We start from the raw sequence: 18,755 nt of genomic DNA, 5'->3' as shown, positions 1-18,755 counted from the left end.
CTCTTTGATATTGAATCCTTGCTCGGATGTCATCCAGTTTATTGTCAATTGATTGTACATTGGCTAGCAATATACTGGGCATCATCCCATATCTACAAGTGCATTACGTGCAGGAAGTTCAGACGATGCACGGAACAGCAGAGAATGGCAGACCTCCCGGAGGAACGCATGGAAACTGCGCCGCCATTCACCTACTGCGGGATGGACTGTTTTGGACCATTCCACGTAAAGGAAGGCAGGAAAGAGCTAAAGCGTTACGGATTGTTACTTACATGCATGTGTTCCCGAGCCGTCCACATCGAAATGCTCGATGACTTGACCACGGATGCCTTCATTAATGCGCTGCGCGCTTTCATCGCCATTCGGGGAAACGTACGCCAGATAAGAAGCGATCAAGGCACAAACTTCGTTGGCGCACGAGGAGAGTTCGCTAGAGCACTGAAAGAAATGGATCCGGAAGAGTGCAAGGAACTTGGATGCAAGTTCATCCTGAACACCCCTGCGGCAAGTCATATGGGGGGTGCCTGGGAAAGACAAATCCGTACCATCCGAAGTGTCTTGACGGCCATTCTAGCGCAGTCAGCCACACAACTTGACTGCTCCTCTCTACGTACGTTCCTATATGAAGTCATGACGGTGGTAAACAGCCGACCTCTGACCGTCGATTGCCTCAATGATCCATCCAGCCCAGAGCCTCTGACACCAAACCACATCCTGACCATGAAGTCCACAATCCTCGCTCCGCCGCCCGGAAGGTTCGTCAAGGAAGATCTGTACCTCCGCAAAAGATGGCGGCGAGTGCAACTCGTACCTCACGACCAGTGATGCCAGTAACGCGTTACTAAGTAACGCGTTATTGTAATCTGATTACTTTTCCCCGAAAATAGTAATCTAACGCGTTAATCTTTAAAAGCCAGTAATCTGATTGCAGTTACTTGTCCAAGTGGCTGTGCGTTACTATTTCGTTACTATCTCATCATAAATTCATAATGCAGGCGGAATGCAGTATTTTATTTCGTTTTCGACAGTCAAAAATACATTTTGAGCTGTTTTTCTTTTTGGGAGTGACGTGGTGTGGCAGTGAAAGGGTTAAATACAAGAATGTGTCCCGTGACGTGAGTGGACCCTCTGTCTGTGAGTGACTCTGCTTTTGTCCAATCACATTCCCCATCCACAGTCTGCGAATCAGAGGCAGAGTAGGGCGGGTCTTCACAGCACGTCATGTGACATATGCGCCAATCGTGTGACAGCAGGGCTCCGTCGTCGGAGAATTCCACCCCAAAACGCTTGGCAAAATTAAAAGTGAGTTTCTGTTCAGACTTCCATCCCAAAACGCTCGTCTAAACGTAGCCTCAGTCACTACTTCACGTTCATATGCGGAGGAAACAAAATACTGTCTACCGCTAAAAACAGCACATCCAATTGCATTGAAAGCATCTGGAATCACAACACTAGCCGACGCTTCGACTAGGTACAGGAGGGTTGATGGTGGCAGAGCAAAAGCTCTTATTTGCCAGATTTACAGTTAATTTACATGTTAAAGAGAGACTGATTGTATGTTTATAGAGAGACATTTATAAAAACAATTTAATAGTTACAGTTGATATAATTGAATAGTTCAGCCTGCATTTGTTAGATGTGATACACTGGTTTTGTAAAACCACTGGCTGGCTGCTCTAATGCTGTGAGCATCATAGACTGTTGCTTTACCATACTTGATGGTACAGAAGCTGAAGCACTAGTTTAACAATTTACGTTATGTGCAGAGAAACAAGTTAAAAACAATTTATGCACTTTCAATAAAGCGTTTAAAAAAAAACTGTTGGGGGAACGACGACGACTTCGTAACCTAGTTACTTTCAAAGTAACTAAGTTACTCTGATAATCAAGTAATCAGTAAAGTAACTTAGATTACTTTTTAAAGGAGTAATCAGTAATCAGTAATCAGATTACTTTTACAAGTAATCTGTGGCATCACTGCTCACGACACTCCAACCGAGACAGAAGTGGACCAAGGATCGGAGGAACGCAAGGGTCGACGACATCGTACTCCTACAGCATGAGTCCACACCACGTAACCAGTGGAGGATGGCTAAGGTTATCGAAGTGTATCCAGGGATAGACGGGAGAGTGCGACGCCTTAAGTTGCTTATCAGCGACCCCAATCTTGATAAGAAAGGCAAGCGCATCTCCACACCAGTCGTCCTGGAGAGGCCCATCCATAAGACGGTGACGCTGGTGGAAGCAGAATGACGCCTCTTGTGCCCTCTAGCTTTCTCTATATCTCTATCTTTCTATCTTTTTCACTTCCTCAGGCTGAGGTGATTCGTCCGGTGGCGGCCAAGGACCATAGTATTGTATTGTTATTTGTAGTTATTGCGTTACGTTTAGGCATTATGTGGGCAGTTATCGTAAGAATCATATACAATGCTTATATATGCTTGGTGGGAGTGTAACTGCAGCGGTGATGTCATAATAGAACCGGTTAGAACAGGCTAGAATGCTCTGGAACATTGTGATGTCATAATAGACCGGCCATAGTGTATAAATAGGGAGACCCTAAGATGCTCTGTGGATCCTGAAAGTGGGAGGGCAGGATTTGGGTGGTGGGTGCCTTGGTTAGGGATCGGTAAGGGACAAAGAATATCCGATGGCAGCTCAGTATTTGTGACAGAGTTGCTTGCCATCCTCTGGGCATTGTGGTGGGTGGAGGAAGTGGGACCAAGCCAGGTGATTATATGCTCTGACTCGGCTGCTGCACTGATGGCTCTGAGTGCAGGTGGGTCTAAAGCTCGCCCTGATCTCATTCAGGAAATAATGTTGGTTTTATATAGGATTGCGAAGGCAGGCTGGTCAGTGGAGTTTTGTTGGGTCCCGGGACACGCTGGGATTGCGGGGAATGAGATGGCTGACTCCCTTGCCAAACAGAGCCTGGGAAGGGAGGAAGAGATAGGTATTTCAATGGGAAGAGTAGAACTCAGAGATAAGATAAAGAAAGGAGTTGAGGCTGAGTGGCAGGATGAGTGGGAAAGGGGGACCAAGGGAAGGCACTATTTCTCTCTGCAGCCTCGGGTCAAGATCAAGGTGGAGGGATATGGGTCAAGGAGTGATAGGGTGAAGATGTGTAGACTGAGGCTGGGGCACTGTGGGTTGAACAGTAGCTTGTTCATTGTGGGCAAACATCCAGATGGGGGTTTCCCCCCCGATAAGATAAAAACCCAATGGAAAAACATGCACAACAACAAGATCGCTAACACTGTGGCGTCCTTGACGAAGACGGACAGGAGCACTTGGATTGGTCCCCTGGCGCGGCTCACGTTGTGCCTGTCTGCTCCCGGCTGCCCTTGGGGGGGAAGGACGACGGGATGGGTTAATCGCAGATACGAATTGCATGCATGCATCGCATGTGTGCCAATTGATGACCTCGGAGCAGGTCCTAAATTATATTATTATATATGAATGTGGAGAGACTGAAACTGTCGGGCATGTCTTCCTAAAATGTGAAAGGTATAGGAAAGAGAGGGAAATCTTTTATAAAAGTCTGGTAGAGCTGGGAGTATCTTCCTTCTCTCTTAAATCATTCTTTGGCATGGATAATGAGAACCACCAGTTGATCACAGAGGCAGTGCTGACATTTCTGCATGCTTCAGAGTTGTACCAGAGGATATAGCGTTAGTGTATGTATTAGTATTGGACAGGCAAGAGGAACAGAGAAGAAGGAGAAAGTGTGAGTTGAAGAGGCCTAAAGATGGAACACCACTAGTGTAGTATAAGAAATGAGGAGGGAAGAAATACGCCAAGAAGAAGAAGAAGAAGAAGAAGAAGAAGAAGAAGAAGAAGAAGAAGAAGAAGAAGAAGAAGAAGAAGAAGAAGAAGAAGAAGAAGAAGAAGAAGAAGAAGAAGAAGAAGAAGAAGAAGAAGAAGAGATCATCAAAAGAAGTGCGGAGGGCAGTAATACGCCACGATGCGTCTACTCTGCCGGAAATTCAAAAGAAGAAGAAGAAGAAGAAGCAGGGGGCAAGGTGGGTCCCGCGGAGGGGGGCTCAGACAGGAAGTAGCAGCAGTAGCTGCACTCCAATGGTCAATGTAGTTGATGACGGGGTCCAGTAGAAGAAGAAAAAGAAGGTGAAGAAGGAGAAGAAGGAGAAGAAGAAGAGCCCATAAAAAGAAGTGCGGAGGGCAGTAATACGCCACGAAGCGTCTACTCTGCCGGAAATTCAAATAAGAAGAAGAAGAAGGTTCGTTCCTTCACTTCTCCACCATCTTCAGACAAGCCACATCGACACCAGAGCTCCTAACTGTCCTCTCATATTGCATGCAGTCAACAAGGTACGTTTGGGGCCGTAATGCGCTTGTAGTTAAGTTCATTGGGTTAACAACCACCCTTGCAACGACCGATAAATTGTATGTATGTTGTTATGGTTTGATCCGTGATTGATTGTATTTCATGTATGTTTTCACAGTTTTACGGTTCGGAATAAAGATGTTCTCTTCAAACGGAAATAAAGCCAATCAGTAAACATCAAAGACGAGTTGCTTCATCATTGCAAGAGATGCGGTTACAGCATTGATCTGCAGTAACGCCCCCTCTATGGTTGTAGTGCAATGTAACCTGACACTTCCTCAAACGGGTTTTCACAGGCAGAGAACGAGCGAGAGGGAGAGAGAGAGAGAGAGAGAGACGGCGGGAGGGACTGCAGAAGTGTGTGTAATGTGTGTGCGCCATCTCTCTCCCTCGTCGGGGACACACACATACACAAACTTGACTGCGTGTGTGTGGGGACGTAGGCATAGTGTAACCCGACGCTTCCTCAAAAAGGGTTTGACAGGCAGAGAACTAGCGAGGAGAAGGAGGGAGAGATAGATATATATATATATAGAGAGAGAGAGAGAGAGAGAGAGAGAGAGAGAGAGAGAGAGAGAGAGAGAGAGAGAGAGGACGGCGGGAGGGACTGCAGAAGTGTGTTTAATGTCAACTAAGCTATAATTTATACGTATAGCTACTGTCCATCAATGTCTTCCTTTTGAATGAAATAGGTTCAGGAGAGAGAGATGTAGAGAGGGAGAGCGAGTGAGACACACACACACAGATAGACACAGATATTCTCAGCCCCCCTTTCCTCTGAGCGTTCCCAGTGATGGCTTACTATGTGCGTGTGTATGTGCGTGTGCAAACGGGACACACATCTGTGCAATAGCACACACCACCAAAGTCACTGGCTGGCCCACAGTATGTGCGTGTGCTAACTTCGCTAAAGTTATCCGCCTCAGTAACATTAGCTGCCTCGCCGGATTCCTCTTTCTCCTCGTCTCTCTTTTGCTCGAAATAAAAATTAATGGGCTTCATGGCTGGCTGAATTTTTTGCATCTGATTCTGAATGTATAACTTGCCTATGCACCGTCCGTGAGTGACTTTGTTTTCCAGCGCGTACTGTGTTCTCATTTCCTTTCACTCGCAGGAAACTCTACTGTTTGTTTTATATGCATTTCAGGAGTTTGGGGGGCTGGCTCCCCAAAATAATTAAATAACACAACCCTAACCCTAAAACCGAAATAAAGTTAAAAAAAAAAAAAAAATTACTAAATCCGCCCATTTTCGCTATGCGCTATCCTAGGTATGAAGCACATTCCCAGGGGCTCATACAGAACCAAGCATTTCACTGTAATGTACTTTATACGTGATGACAAATAAAACTAAACTTTTGAACTTGAACTCGTCATGTAGAAAGGGGGCACGTCGTGCATAGAACGTAGTGACGTCCATGACGCGGCGTTGCTATAGCAGGAAGTAAATGTAAACAATCAATAGCCGTTGCTAGTTCGGACTGCCCGTACATGTTTTAGTTAGTGGTATTGGTTAATGTTGGGATTATGGTTAAGGATACGTCTATGAACAACTTTTAAGGTTAAAATTATGACTATTTGCGGCACTGCAACGTCGACAGAAACCTGACGACCTACAATAAAACGCAGATGATGACGCCCGTCCGATCTACCATCAATCAACTAACGTTATAGCTAAGCGGAAAGATGTAGCTATCCTCAATCTTTAGCGTTACCGAACGTTACGGGACAAATCACATTTCCTTTCATCACTAGCCTGTGGTCATTGGACATAGATTGATAAACCGGTAAGACGATCTTTAGCAGAGAAAAGCGGAATATCCCATTTCGTGCATTGCCTAACGTTAGCTTTGCAGAATATCATGTTTTTCACCACTGTGATGCCGTGCAATGCTGTGGATAAAATGACAGTGTATCCGATGAGTGTGCACTGCTGTCTTTTGGCTTAATGACGTTAACGTGGAGCTCGATAGCAAGAAAACACCAGCCTAGCTATACTATCGTACTGTATCCTTGAGTTACAGCTCAAGTATGTGTGTGTGCCTCTTATGTTTTCCAGATTTTCGCCATGTTGGCTCTCAGATCCCCAGAGGAGGAGGCCTCTCAGACCGAGGAGATGGACACATCAGAGCCATTGCAGCCCAAATGGTGTTGGTTCTACCTCGCCGAGTGTGGTGTGTGGCATATGTTTGAGGTGATGTTAGCCTACTTGTTGTACCCATCATGTCACATCCCACCAGGGGTTGGTTTGCTTTTATCATGCAGACAATGAAGTTATATACAAACCCCAAAGAGCTGCCTTGTAAAGAATAACTTAACTGGCAGACATCCAGATTTGCTGTGTAGAATACCTAACCTCCTCTTGTACAGTCACAAGACAGCAGAATGATTTGCATACATCCATGATCCCCTTGTATGGCACTGACGCACCCATGTGTATGTTCTCAAATCTCGACTCTACACAACAAGCACATTGTGTAGCTGGTGTGAGATCCTAATGTCATAGCAGGGATTGGTCAGAGTGTTCGTTACAGCCACCTCTGTATGGCAATTCTGGACGTTTGTACAAGTGAAATGTGTCCTCAGACATTCTTGCCTCAGCGTATCAGTATGTAGTATGTACATAATGAAAGGAAACGTGTTGGCAGTCCTGGCATTCATACATATCTATGATCTCCATCTATATGATCTACATCTAGATATATGATATGATGAATGAATGAATGAATGAAAACTTTATTTAACAGATTGCAGAATGGGTACAATACAGTACGGCTCAATACACACAATTGTTAAGGGGATGCAGACCAGAGAAAGACGTTTGTCTTGTTTACATCAGGGTCCCCCATTTTCAATTCATAGTGACATTTATGACATACACAACATACCGGTACATGACATCATGACATTTATGGCATAGGGACACACATGACATACAGGTATAGTACTGTTACATTTGTGACATATATGATATGCAAATATACAGTACTGTTACGTACCCATAGATCCTGACGGAGAGTATATACATATTGTAACTGAGGGGTTACAAAACCCTGACTGTATTAAAGATTGTGATATATTAAACCACTGCTAGTTATGTACTTTAATTACTGGCCAAACAGTACATCAAATATTGATGGTGAACACTCACAAGAACACGGCATTGACACAGAAATACTATTGGAGGGTAATTTATTATTATTAGGCAACGTTAGGTTACAGATTGAGAATTAGGGTCGCGCTTGTATGGCGAAGAATATACGTAAAGTCAGTCAAGAGCATAAGTCACTAAGGATAGTAGGAATACTATGATGGGTCTAAGCTGACACCACCTGTTGTATAGTAGCAATTATATAGGGCAACAACGGTACCAACTGGAGACAATGGGTAGAGGAATGTTCGGGTACTCCGTCTGAGTCAACGAGGAATAAAGAGGCTCCAGGTACAGGAGTCGGTGCTTGTACTCCCTTGATCAGCAGACAAAAGCAATAGTTGTAATCCAAGATGCTCGACAGCATTGACGACAGCTAGCCAGCCCCTTCCACGAGGCAGGCCCGAGTGGTAATCCTCACAAGGTTAAATCCCAAACGACAGTGGAAATCAACGGTGCTCTTCTCCGGTAGTCACGGTCCCAAAGCAATATAATCCAACCAGGAATGGTTCTGCAATCGCCGGTGCCAATTCTCCTGGGTACATGTCCAACGGTTCTCGCCTAGGACTCCTCGGGTGTGGGCAACGTATTTAGGCCACACAGCCTGGATAAGTGCACTAGCTAAAGACACGACGAACCGATGGGTAATGCTACACACAGAAGAACTGTGGCCGCACGATATACAATAAATGATCGACTATTACTTCACATTAGATTAAGTCGAACTCAACGTTACTGCATTAAACTCTGACACTTTAACATTCTAGTCGCACACTGTTCTCAATGCTCTATTTAGATGCAAGGTTGCTCACTTCACTGCACGTTGACTCGTGGTGAAGGGTTTGCACTAGTTACTGCTGTTTACACCTGCGCCGTATTTATACTTAAGTGAATATCTAGTCCCAACCTCAGTTCTTGTCTCGTATTACTACGCAGACTCTGGGCATGTTCTGACATGCCCGGAGTTGTCTTTGAACTTGCCGTTGGGGGCTTGCGCGTTGGCGCCTGGGGCGCTGTCCAATAGGAGAGCGAATATTACTCTGGTCTGTACGCAGGTAAAGGGATATTCCGTGTATATATATAAATAATATACAAGGTATATCAAACGATACATATATATATTCAGTTTAATCTGGCCCTTCACAACACACATGATGGGGAGGAGACTACATTAGGAGGGGGTGGGTGGGTGGGTGGGAGATAAATATACATATGGTGGGGAGAGAATATATACATACGGTGGGGAGGAGACTGTACATTAGGGGTGGGCGGGTGGGAGAGAAATATACATACTTACATACATAGTGTTGTCAAAAATATCGATTTTTCGATACATATCGATTCTGAATATTTAAAACCGTTTCAATACTAATTTCCTGCAATATCGATACTTTCTGCACTATCGATTAAAAAAAAATACAAATAAAAAATCTTTTTCTTTCAAGAGTCACCTTTTATTTTTACAAAAAGTGATGTTTGGTGAAAGTTAGATTTGCCCTTTATTAATCCCAATAGGGAAATTCATTCTTGTTTGATGATCAAGAGGCACCTTTTATTTGTTTTAAGTGAAGTTTGGTGAAAAAGCAAGTTATTGCACTATTAATCCCAATAAGGACATTCATCTTTGTTTGATCAAGAGTAACCTTTTATATATATATATATATATATATATATATATATATATATATATATATATATATTATTTTTTAAATGAAGATTGGTGAAAGTTAGGTTTGCACTTCAATCCCAATAGGGAAATTCATCTTGGTTTGATATTTTTTTGTGTCAAATAAAAACAAAGGTTATTTGAATTATTTCTAGTTTTCAAGAGAAAAAATCGATAAAAAAAAAAATAATAATCTGAGATTTTATTTTTAGGCCATATCGCCCAGCCCTAAAACAAAGGGTTTTAAAAGTGTTATATTTCTCTTCTCTTATAATACCAGAGAGAAGGTGAGGAGAATCGACCAGCAACAAAAGCTAAATAAAAAAAATAACTTCCCTGTGGTATCTAATATCGATACTTTTCAAGGTATCATATCGAAGTTAGAAATTCCAGTATTGTGACAACACTAATACGGTGGGGAGAGAATATATACATACGGTGGGGAGGAGACTGTCTATTAGGAGGGGGTGGGGGGGTTTGGACATTTATGGTGGCCAGTTTCGAATTGCAGCCTCCCGTAGGTGCTCTTTTAGAGCGGTTTTGAATGTGGGTAGGGATTCACATCCTTTACAGCTTTGGGCTTTATTGATGTGGCATAATTGCGAAACGTGTTTAGTCCTTTGTTTGAGCCGAATCTGGGTTTAACATGATTTGTTGAGCTTCCTCTGGTGTTGTGGTTGTGGTATTCACTGACCTTTGGGAAGTATTTTGACATGTACATGGGTACCTTAGTCGTATAGTGTATCTTGTAGACCAGGCCCATTGCAAGTTGCTGTACTCTGTCGTCTACTCTAAGCCATCCTAGGTAGTCTAAGTGGGCAGGGGTGAGGTATGATTGACATACATGACATACCTGCCCCCCGCCAGTCGCACTGGCATTCCTTCTGTACTCCGCCAGGCGCTTCTTGGCTGTCAACTTCACGTCTAACCACTTTTTCTTTATCTCCACAACGGTTTGCTGCTGCGGAGATATAGAATTGACTGCCTCGGTGACTGCCTCCCACGCAGCATTCTTCCTCTTGCTTGTTATGCCAAAGCTGAGGGAACCGAATAGTATCCCCGCCTTGGCGTCCACCTCCGTGACGAGGAGATCCACCTCTTGGTCGGTGTAATTTCGTTTTTTCGTACGCTTGGCCATTTTCCAACATTCCACGGACAGGAATTTCCTCATGGTATTTGAAGGGGAGGCCTGTTACCATATTTGGTTAATCGGGGCGGTTCTGGTATGCAAATACGTAAAAACCGTGCATGAGCGTGGAGCGTAGATCAAAGTGATATTTATCAAGACAGAGTACTTGCAGGTGTGCGTACGACCTGTGTACGCACGTGTGATAAATCCCGATTTTTTTGTGCGTACACACATTCTAAATTTTGTGCTTAAGAACAAAAATAGAACACTTTCTAAGAATTGTTGATAAATGAGGGCCCTGGAGAGAGTGACCTAATACCCCTCTATACCCCTGGAGAGAGTGACCTAATACCCCTCAATACCCTTGGAGAGAGTGGCCTAATACCCCTTGATACCCCTGGAGAGACTGAATGAATGAATGAATTATTTTATTTCGAATTTTTACAAATAAATAAACAAACAAATAATGTTTCGAACATTTTCACAAATAAACAAACGAAAAGGATAGGTTTGAAGCCGAAGGCTTATAGAGCAACCTACCCCTAATTCAAAAAACAAATTCAAAAAAGTTAGTTTTCAAATTATAACAAACAAAAAAATAAATCAACAAAAAACGATCCCACATCAGGGGGGAGGGGAGTCCCGTCACCCCTCCTTCCTAGTGAAGAGGGGGCGGCAGTCAACTCCACCCAAGTGCGAAAAAGAGGGAACTAGAAACCTCTAAACGCACAGCACAGGCGGGACCACGTGTGACACAACACCTTGTGGTCCACACCCACACATCCCTGCTAACCCACCGAAAGGTGGGAAGCAGGGGAGGTTCCAGACCTTAGAACCGCCTGGGAGACAGAACCCTCGGTCATGTCCACGAGGTAAAACCTTACGAAGGGACCCGGGGAGGACCATGAGGCCGCAGCACAGATGTCCTCCACCGAGGCCCCCCCTAACAGGGCGGCAGAGGCCGCCACCCCACAGGTGGAGTGTGCCCTGACACCCCCAGGGGGGCCAGCCCAGCCAACGTGTAGCAAATGGCAATGCCCTCGCACAACCAATGGGACAGGCGCTGTTTCGACAGTGCCTTACCAGCGCGAGAGCCACCGCAACAGACAAAAAGTTGATCGGTAGCCCTGAGGCCCTGAGTACGGCTGAGGTAAATCCCCAAGCCCGGACCGGACATGACGGGTGAAGGCTCGCCTCTAACTCACTAGCGTGAGGAGGTGGATGAAAACGCCTGAACCACAATATCCCCGGAGCAAAAGAGCTTCGGATATTTTTTGGCACGAAGACTGGGTTAGGCCTCAGAGTGGCACCACTATCGAAACGAATAGACAGACACTCAGGCCGCACCGAGAGAGCACAGAGCTCACCCACGCGCTTAGCGGAGGTGATGGCCAGCAGGAACGCAGTCTTGAACGACAGCTGTTCCAAAGGCGCTTGCTCAAGAGGCTCAAACGGGGCCTCGGACAACCGACCGAGGACCAATTGAAGATCCCAACTCGGAGCCAGAGAATGTTTCACCGGCTTAAGGCGCAGAGCGCCAAGCAGGAAACGCTTCACAAGAGGGTGGCCTTACATACGCCACCTACCCGCGTAACCCGCGATAGTGGAGGGAGCATGCGCGTTCCGAATGGTACCAACCACAGAAGGATCCAGACTCACCCTCTCACCAGCCAAACCATCAGCGGCTGGCCCAGCACAGGGAACTAACACAGAGACCTGTGCGCTTGAGAGAGGGCCCGCGATGACCAAGGAACAGGCCACGACGGGGCTACCAAGAGCTGGATCAGGACCGGGAACCACACAGCTGCGCCCCGGTCCGGCGCAATCAGGATCAAGGACCTGTGCTCCTCAACGTACCCGCCCCAACAACTGACCTAACAGATGTATGGGGGAAAGAATCCCAGGCGGCACGGCATCGGTCCCAGACCTGCCTGACTATGTCCGGACGTAATCCCCACCCGTCAGGGTGAGGACCGCCCCGCGACATCACACCTGTACCCACATTCACCCTGCCGGGGATGTGGAGAGCCCTCAGGCTGCGCAGATGGAGAACGCCCATAGCCAGCCGTCCGCCGCCTGGTGCAGACGGGGGGAGCGTACTCCTCCCTGTCTGTCGATATACGACGCTGACGTCGTATTGTCCGTCCTGATCAAACACCGTTTGAGGACCAGAAGGACCGCCTTCACTACCAACACATTGAACGTAGCGCAGACCGGGCAGCATGGCTTGCCAGCTGCCCCCTACTGCGTTGGCCCGACGCGTCTTCAGCGAGGGAGGCGTCGGTGAAAAACGCGACGTGTGACAGCCTACTGCCCATGGGGACCCCCCTGGTGAGGACCCCAGGCCCTCCCCAGGGGGCGAGGTCCCCCAGTACTGACACGGGAACCTTAGCCGCTTCCACTTGCCTCTCACCGGGTCAATTTCCATACTGGAAAAAAACCACCTCCGTAACCTCCTCCTGGGGTGAAGAGGAGGCCAAGAGGGACCACGGAATGAGCAGATGCCATCATACCGAGAACTGCAGGCGTATCACGGACAGCGCCGTAACCGTCCTAGGACGGAACCTCCCGAGCGTGTCGACAACACGCTCTGAGAGGGATGCCCATAGCACTCCACCCGTTGACTGGGAAGAGGAGTACTCTACTTCCAGTCTACAGCAAACCCCAGGCTGGTAGGAATTCCACCACCTGCCTGGTATGAGACCTGACGATCCACCTTGACCGCCATGGACCAGAACGTCGTCGGGGCTCCGTAACCCCTGACGATGCAGAGGCCCCAGTGCGGCCTCCACGCACTTGGTGAAGATGCGGGGAGCCAGAGAAAAGCCGAACGGCAGCCTCTGGTACTCATACGCTAAACCCTGCAAAGGAAGCGTAGGTAAGCCCTAGGATGGAAGATCGGGGATGCGAATACGCATCCTACAGGTCTATGGAGTAGAACCAGGCCCCCACCTGACAGTGTTCAACAGGTAGGAGATGATCCAAAAAATGCTGAACCTTCCCATGGGACAGGTCCAGCATGGGTCTGACACCCCCCCTCCCGATTTCTCGGGCACCAGAGAATACCGGGAGGAAAACGCCACGGCGATGGCTTGCTTCGTCCACAGAGATTGGATCTCGTTGACCAGAGCTGTCACTGCTGGTGACCCTGACAATAGGGTCTGTACCAAACCCGAAAACGGGTGGGGTTGTGTAAATACAAGTCCCCGCCACAGCGTTCTCTCCATCCACCTCGACATATGGTACTGCTGTAGCCATATGTGATGATACTCCCAACGCACCCGCCGCCATTTGGCGCAGGTCCGCTAGGAACTGTAGATAGGCGACCCAATCCCACCCGCTGTGCGTAGCCAACCCTGGACCCGTGCGAGCAGAGTGTTCCGTGGAGTCGGGTCGGACCCTGACACTACCCACGAGGCAATCGCACCCAAGGGGGGGACCCCGACAGAAAGGGCCGGTTTGATACGGGGGAAGCTGACATCAGTCTAGATGACAAAAGCTCCCCCACTGAACACCCCTCCAGAACATGCTGAGGAGTTGTTCTGCAGCTGGACATGCAAGGTGTGAGGCCCCCATGGGTTCCTACACACCGTAGCCCTGCAGTGATATTACTACCACCCAAATCACGTGCGCCTGCGAGACCACTGCCAATCTTTCAGGAGTGGGAGGCACCAACACGATACCCGGCCAGGCGAGGTCGGGGAAGCCCGCACTGTGTGCCTCAAAAAGGTCTCGAGCCCCCCTGCTGACAACACTTGTAGTTGACAGACGTAACACCAGGCTCAACCAAACACAGCTTATGGTGTGGGAGCCGCTTGACGGCACAACATTCTCATGGACAGACCCAGGCTCAGCCATCAACTGGGTGTCAGCCTCTGTCCCCATGAGAAGCGAAACATGGGGCCGCATGCGCTTCAACGAAGGCTTGCGGCCCGCAGCCAAAGGAAACAAATCAGAGCCCCTTTTCCGCTGGTGTTGGGGGAGGGAGTGATTGGAGAGCAAGCTGCTCGCGGCAGGACGTCGACGGTTTCTCAGGCCGTGCTCATCCAACATGGCCGATCCCTCGGCCGCCAAGGCTGTCGGCCTTGTGGACACCTGTTGACTCAACGCCCAGGATACCTCTGGCGGGGGAAACATGGCCGCCTGTCGAGGGCCCCGCCATAGTTGCTGACGAGGCCGTGCTCTCACCTCTGGCTGCGCGGCGTGAGGCGGTGTGGGGCCTAGGACAAATACCGCCCGCGCTCCAGCGGAAGACCAAGATCCTCTGCGGAGAGGGGAGCCCTGAGGAGGGAACCTCCCTGCGGTTATAGCTTGCGGCTAGGTCCTTGCGCGATGTTCCGACGTCGGCTGGCCCTCAAGGCCCCGCCACCAGACACCATTTTTGACAGAAAAAACAGCAATTCGAACACAGTTACTAATCGCTGCCAATTCCATACCGTGGCAGTACAGGCTTTAACAGCCCACCAGCCACTCGCCGGGCCGACCCACCTCATGGCGTCGGCCGGGCGGGGCACTGTTTCAACATGTCAAAAGCAAAGGACTGATGCTAAACACGGAGCACCAGTAGTGGTTGCAACCATGAAGGGGTTAATGAATAAATGAATTAAACACCACCAATATACTGTAGAATGGGCTAGCCCATACACACAACGTTAAGGGGATGCGGACCAAAGAACCAGTCCCGCATTCATTCATAATATTCACAAACCGCACACCAGCCCTAGACCTCAGCCCATTTACCCATGAAAAGGTAAACAAAGCCCCCCGCAATACTCCCCAGTAGACACCGATTGACCGTCAGCATGAATGGTTAAGAGGAGGGAAAACTGTAGACAGAAATCCCGCAGCGGGGAGACAAAACAGAAACAGTAGCATAGCATAGCGTTAGCCGCGCGCTCCAGGGTAACGGGGAAAACAACAGCGTTTACCCAGACACCCTTTCTTCCTCCCGAGGGAGTTAACGGCGATCGTCCTGGTCGGAGTGTATATTCCACCGCAAGCCAGCAACAAGGTTGCGCTCTCCAGACTCCACGACGAGGTAAATAGAATCCAAGTGGCGAATGTTAACGCCGCCATTTTAGTGCTGGGAGATTTCAATAGCGCCAATCTGAGAAAGGTATTGCCTGACTTCTATCAGCATGTGACTTGCAACACCAGAGGCGGTAACATCCTAGATCACTGTTGCACGCAATTTAAAGGTGGCTACAAGGCTCATTCTGATAGTGGCTTTGGTAAGTCAGATCACGCGTCCATCTTTCTTTCACCAAAGTACAAACAGAGAATTAAAAGTACTCCCGTAGTCTCGCGAGAGGTGCAGAAATGGGATTTGACGTCAGAGGAGACGATCCGGTCAGTGTTTCACTACACAGACTGGAATGTGTTCCGCGACACAGATAACATTAATGTCTACACGGAGACAGTGCTGGACTATGTTTGTACTAGGGTGAAAGAAACAATCCCCACTACCAAAATGAAAGTTTACCCAAATCAAAAACCCTGGGTAGACAAATCCGTCCGTGAAGCTCTGAGAGAGCGCACCAAAGCATACAACGACGGCCTAGTGGCAGGCAACATGAATGACCACAAGGTGGCGCGATACAACGTAAGGAGGACAGTGTCAGAGGCCAAACGACGCTACAGGGATAAAATTGAACTCCAGTTTGAACAAGCTGACTCTAGAGCTATGTGGCAGGGGCTCAAAACGATGACAGACTACAAAGGCGCCTCCCTCAAACTGAACAGTGACATCTCCTTAGCAAATGACCTCAATACCTTCTATGCGAGGTTTGATGCTGGTAATAACAACACCAGCTCACAAGCCTCGGCAATGGGGGGGGGGGGGGGTCGGCTGCTGATGGAGGCGCAGTGTTCAGGGTAACAGAGCATGAGGTGAGGCGGACCTTTAAAAAAGTGAATATCAGGAAGGCAGCAGGTCCGGACGGCATCCCCGGCCGCGTCCTAAAAGTCTGTGCCGACCAACTGGCCCCAGTATTCACTGACATATTTAACCTGTCCTTAGAACAGGCTGTCATCCCCACCTGCCTGAAGAAGTCCACTATTATCCCTGTACCCAAAAAATCCAAGCCTGCTTGCCTCAACGACTACCGCCCTGTAGCTCTCACCTCCATAGCCATGAAGTGCTTTGAGAAGCTAGTAAAGGGCTACATCTGCTCCTCCCTCCCCATCAACATGGACCCCCTGCAATTTGCATACCGCCCCAACAGGTCCACGGAGGACGCCATATCCCATGTGCTGCACACAGCAGCATCACACCTGGACAAGAGGCAGGGGAACTATGTGAGAATGCTATTCATCGACTACAGCTCGGCATTCAATACCATAGTCCCCTCCATACTCATAGCCAAGCTCAGGGACCTGGGCTTGGGCTATGACCTCAGCCAGTGGGTCTTGGACTTCCTGACTGGCAGACCCCAGGTGGTGAGAGCAGGCAACTGCACCTCCTCATCCATCACCCTCAACATAGGGGCCCCCCAGGGCTGTGTTCTGAGTCCCCTCCTCTACTCCCTGTACACACACGACTGTGTGGCTCAGCGGAGTAGCAATACAATCATCAAATTTGCTGACGACACAGTGGTGGTGGGCCTGATCTCTGCCAACGACGAGAGGGCCTACCTGGAAGAGGTCAAGGTCCTGGCGGGATGGTGCCAGGAAAACAGCCTCTCCCTGAACGTCAGCAAAACAAAGGAGATGATTGTGGACTTCAGGAGGTCGGGGGTCAAGGACTACAGCCCCCTCAGCATCGACGGGGCACCGGTTGAGAGAGTCAACAGCTTTAAGTACCTCGGAGCCTACATATCCGAGGACTTGACATGGACCACACACATTGACAGTGTTGTGAAGAAGGCACGACAACGCCTCTACTTCCTCAGGCGCCTAAGGAAGTTCCAAGTCAGCCAGAAGATCCTTAAGAACTTCTACTCATGTACAATAGAGAGCATCTTGACCGGCAACATCACCTCCTGGTTTGGGAATAGCACTGCACAAGACCGAAGCAGACTACAAAGAGTGACACGTTCAGCCGAACGCACAATTGGAGGGGGGCTCCCCACCCTCCAGAACATTTACTACAAGCGTTGCAAGGGCAAGGCTAAGAGAATCATTAAAGACTCCAGTCACCCGAACAACTGCCTCTTTGAACTGCTGCGGTCAGGCAAGCGATACCGGAGTCTCAAGGCGAGCACAGAAAGACTCAGAAGAAGCTTCTATCCCCAGGCCATCAGGCTGCTAAACGAACAATGAATGAACACTACACAACAACAACCACCAAACGCACATAGCACACACATCCACACGCACACACTCACTTTAAACAAACACACTGTAGCACCCACTCCACACACTTTATAGCACACACCCACTTTAAACAAACACACTGTAGCACCCACTCCCCACACTTTATATTTATGGATGAAGGATTGCACTACAACTCGTACACCTTACTGTAAATTGTACCTAAAATTGTACCTCATCCCATTTCTGCTTTGCACTAGATAGTACTGTACATTAGTACACTGCATAGTATTGTGTATTGTATATTATATGGTAACTCAGAACATTGTACATATGTCTATACCGAACACTGTGACCTCATTTTTCTTCTTCTAAATTCATGCTATATTATGTTATTATGTTATTTGATACTATCTTGTCTAGCACAGTCTCTGGAGCGTAACAGTAAGAAGCATTTTGTATGAAAGTATTCTGTACTTCTGTATGACAACTATTAAAGAACATGAACTTGAACTTGAACTTGAACATCCTGCCCCTGGCGCCGATACACAACTCTGTTGTCTCCCGGGACAACCCGAGCAACATCACCAACGCCAGCATTGTTATGCCTAGTGACATCCCACAGCGGGGAACATTAGAACAGTGACCCAGCATTATAGCATTTAGTATTAGCAGCTCGCTCCAGGGCAGCCTGGAAAACGTCCAACTCAGAGGGACGTTCACCCAGACATCCTGCCCCTTGCGCCGATACACAACTCGGTTGTCCAACAGACAACAAGCAGCATTACTAACACCAGCGTTAATGCCTGATGGCACAGAGCCTACCTGGTGCGAGTTAGCTCGATAGCTAAACATCGCATGCTGTCCCTCGAACCGCTGCCAAGAGACGAGGAACACCAGGACAGACCCGACGTGCCGTTGGAACATGCCGAGAAGATTCCAGGGCCTGGCAAATCTTCGGCGAATACCCAACATTGCGCAATTTCTCTTATACTTTTCATAACGCTAGTTCACAGGGTGCAAGCATCCGCCATGATGGAAACGAAATAGAGGAAGGGCGAGTGGTGACCACGCCTGCTGCCTTATAGTACGGCACTGGGGCGGGGCCTGGTCAGATGCTGGGTGCATTTGTTTTTCGTTAATGAAGTACAGTAGGTACTGGAGATGAGGTACATCTCGATGGCGAAGAGCAAGACACGATTCGCCAGTACAAC

At 48.2% G+C, this 18,755-nt stretch overlaps 1 protein-coding gene across 1 annotated transcript in view; it reads left to right on the top strand.

Annotated features, from left to right (window-relative positions):
- Window positions 1-5,848: 5,848 nt before the first annotated feature.
- parp11 (poly(ADP-ribose) polymerase family member 11) overlaps window positions 5,849-18,755 on the top strand; it is a 34,459-nt gene continuing 21,552 nt past the window's right edge. Inside the window, exons 1-2 of the mRNA XM_084331173.1 lie at window positions 5,849-6,131; window positions 6,404-6,538. Of these exons, the coding sequence (XP_084187299.1) occupies window positions 6,413-6,538 (126 nt within the window). The 5' untranslated portion in view covers window positions 5,849-6,131; window positions 6,404-6,412. The remainder of the gene's footprint in view (window positions 6,132-6,403; window positions 6,539-18,755) is intronic.

This window comes from Notolepis coatsorum, assembly GCF_963971535.1.
Source record: "Notolepis coatsorum genome assembly, chromosome: 15".
In the NCBI taxonomy this organism is placed as follows: Eukaryota; Metazoa; Chordata; class Actinopteri; order Aulopiformes; family Paralepididae; genus Notolepis; species Notolepis coatsorum.
The sequence above is the reverse complement of the archived record's forward strand: the minus strand, read 5'-3'. Positions and strand labels throughout refer to the sequence as shown.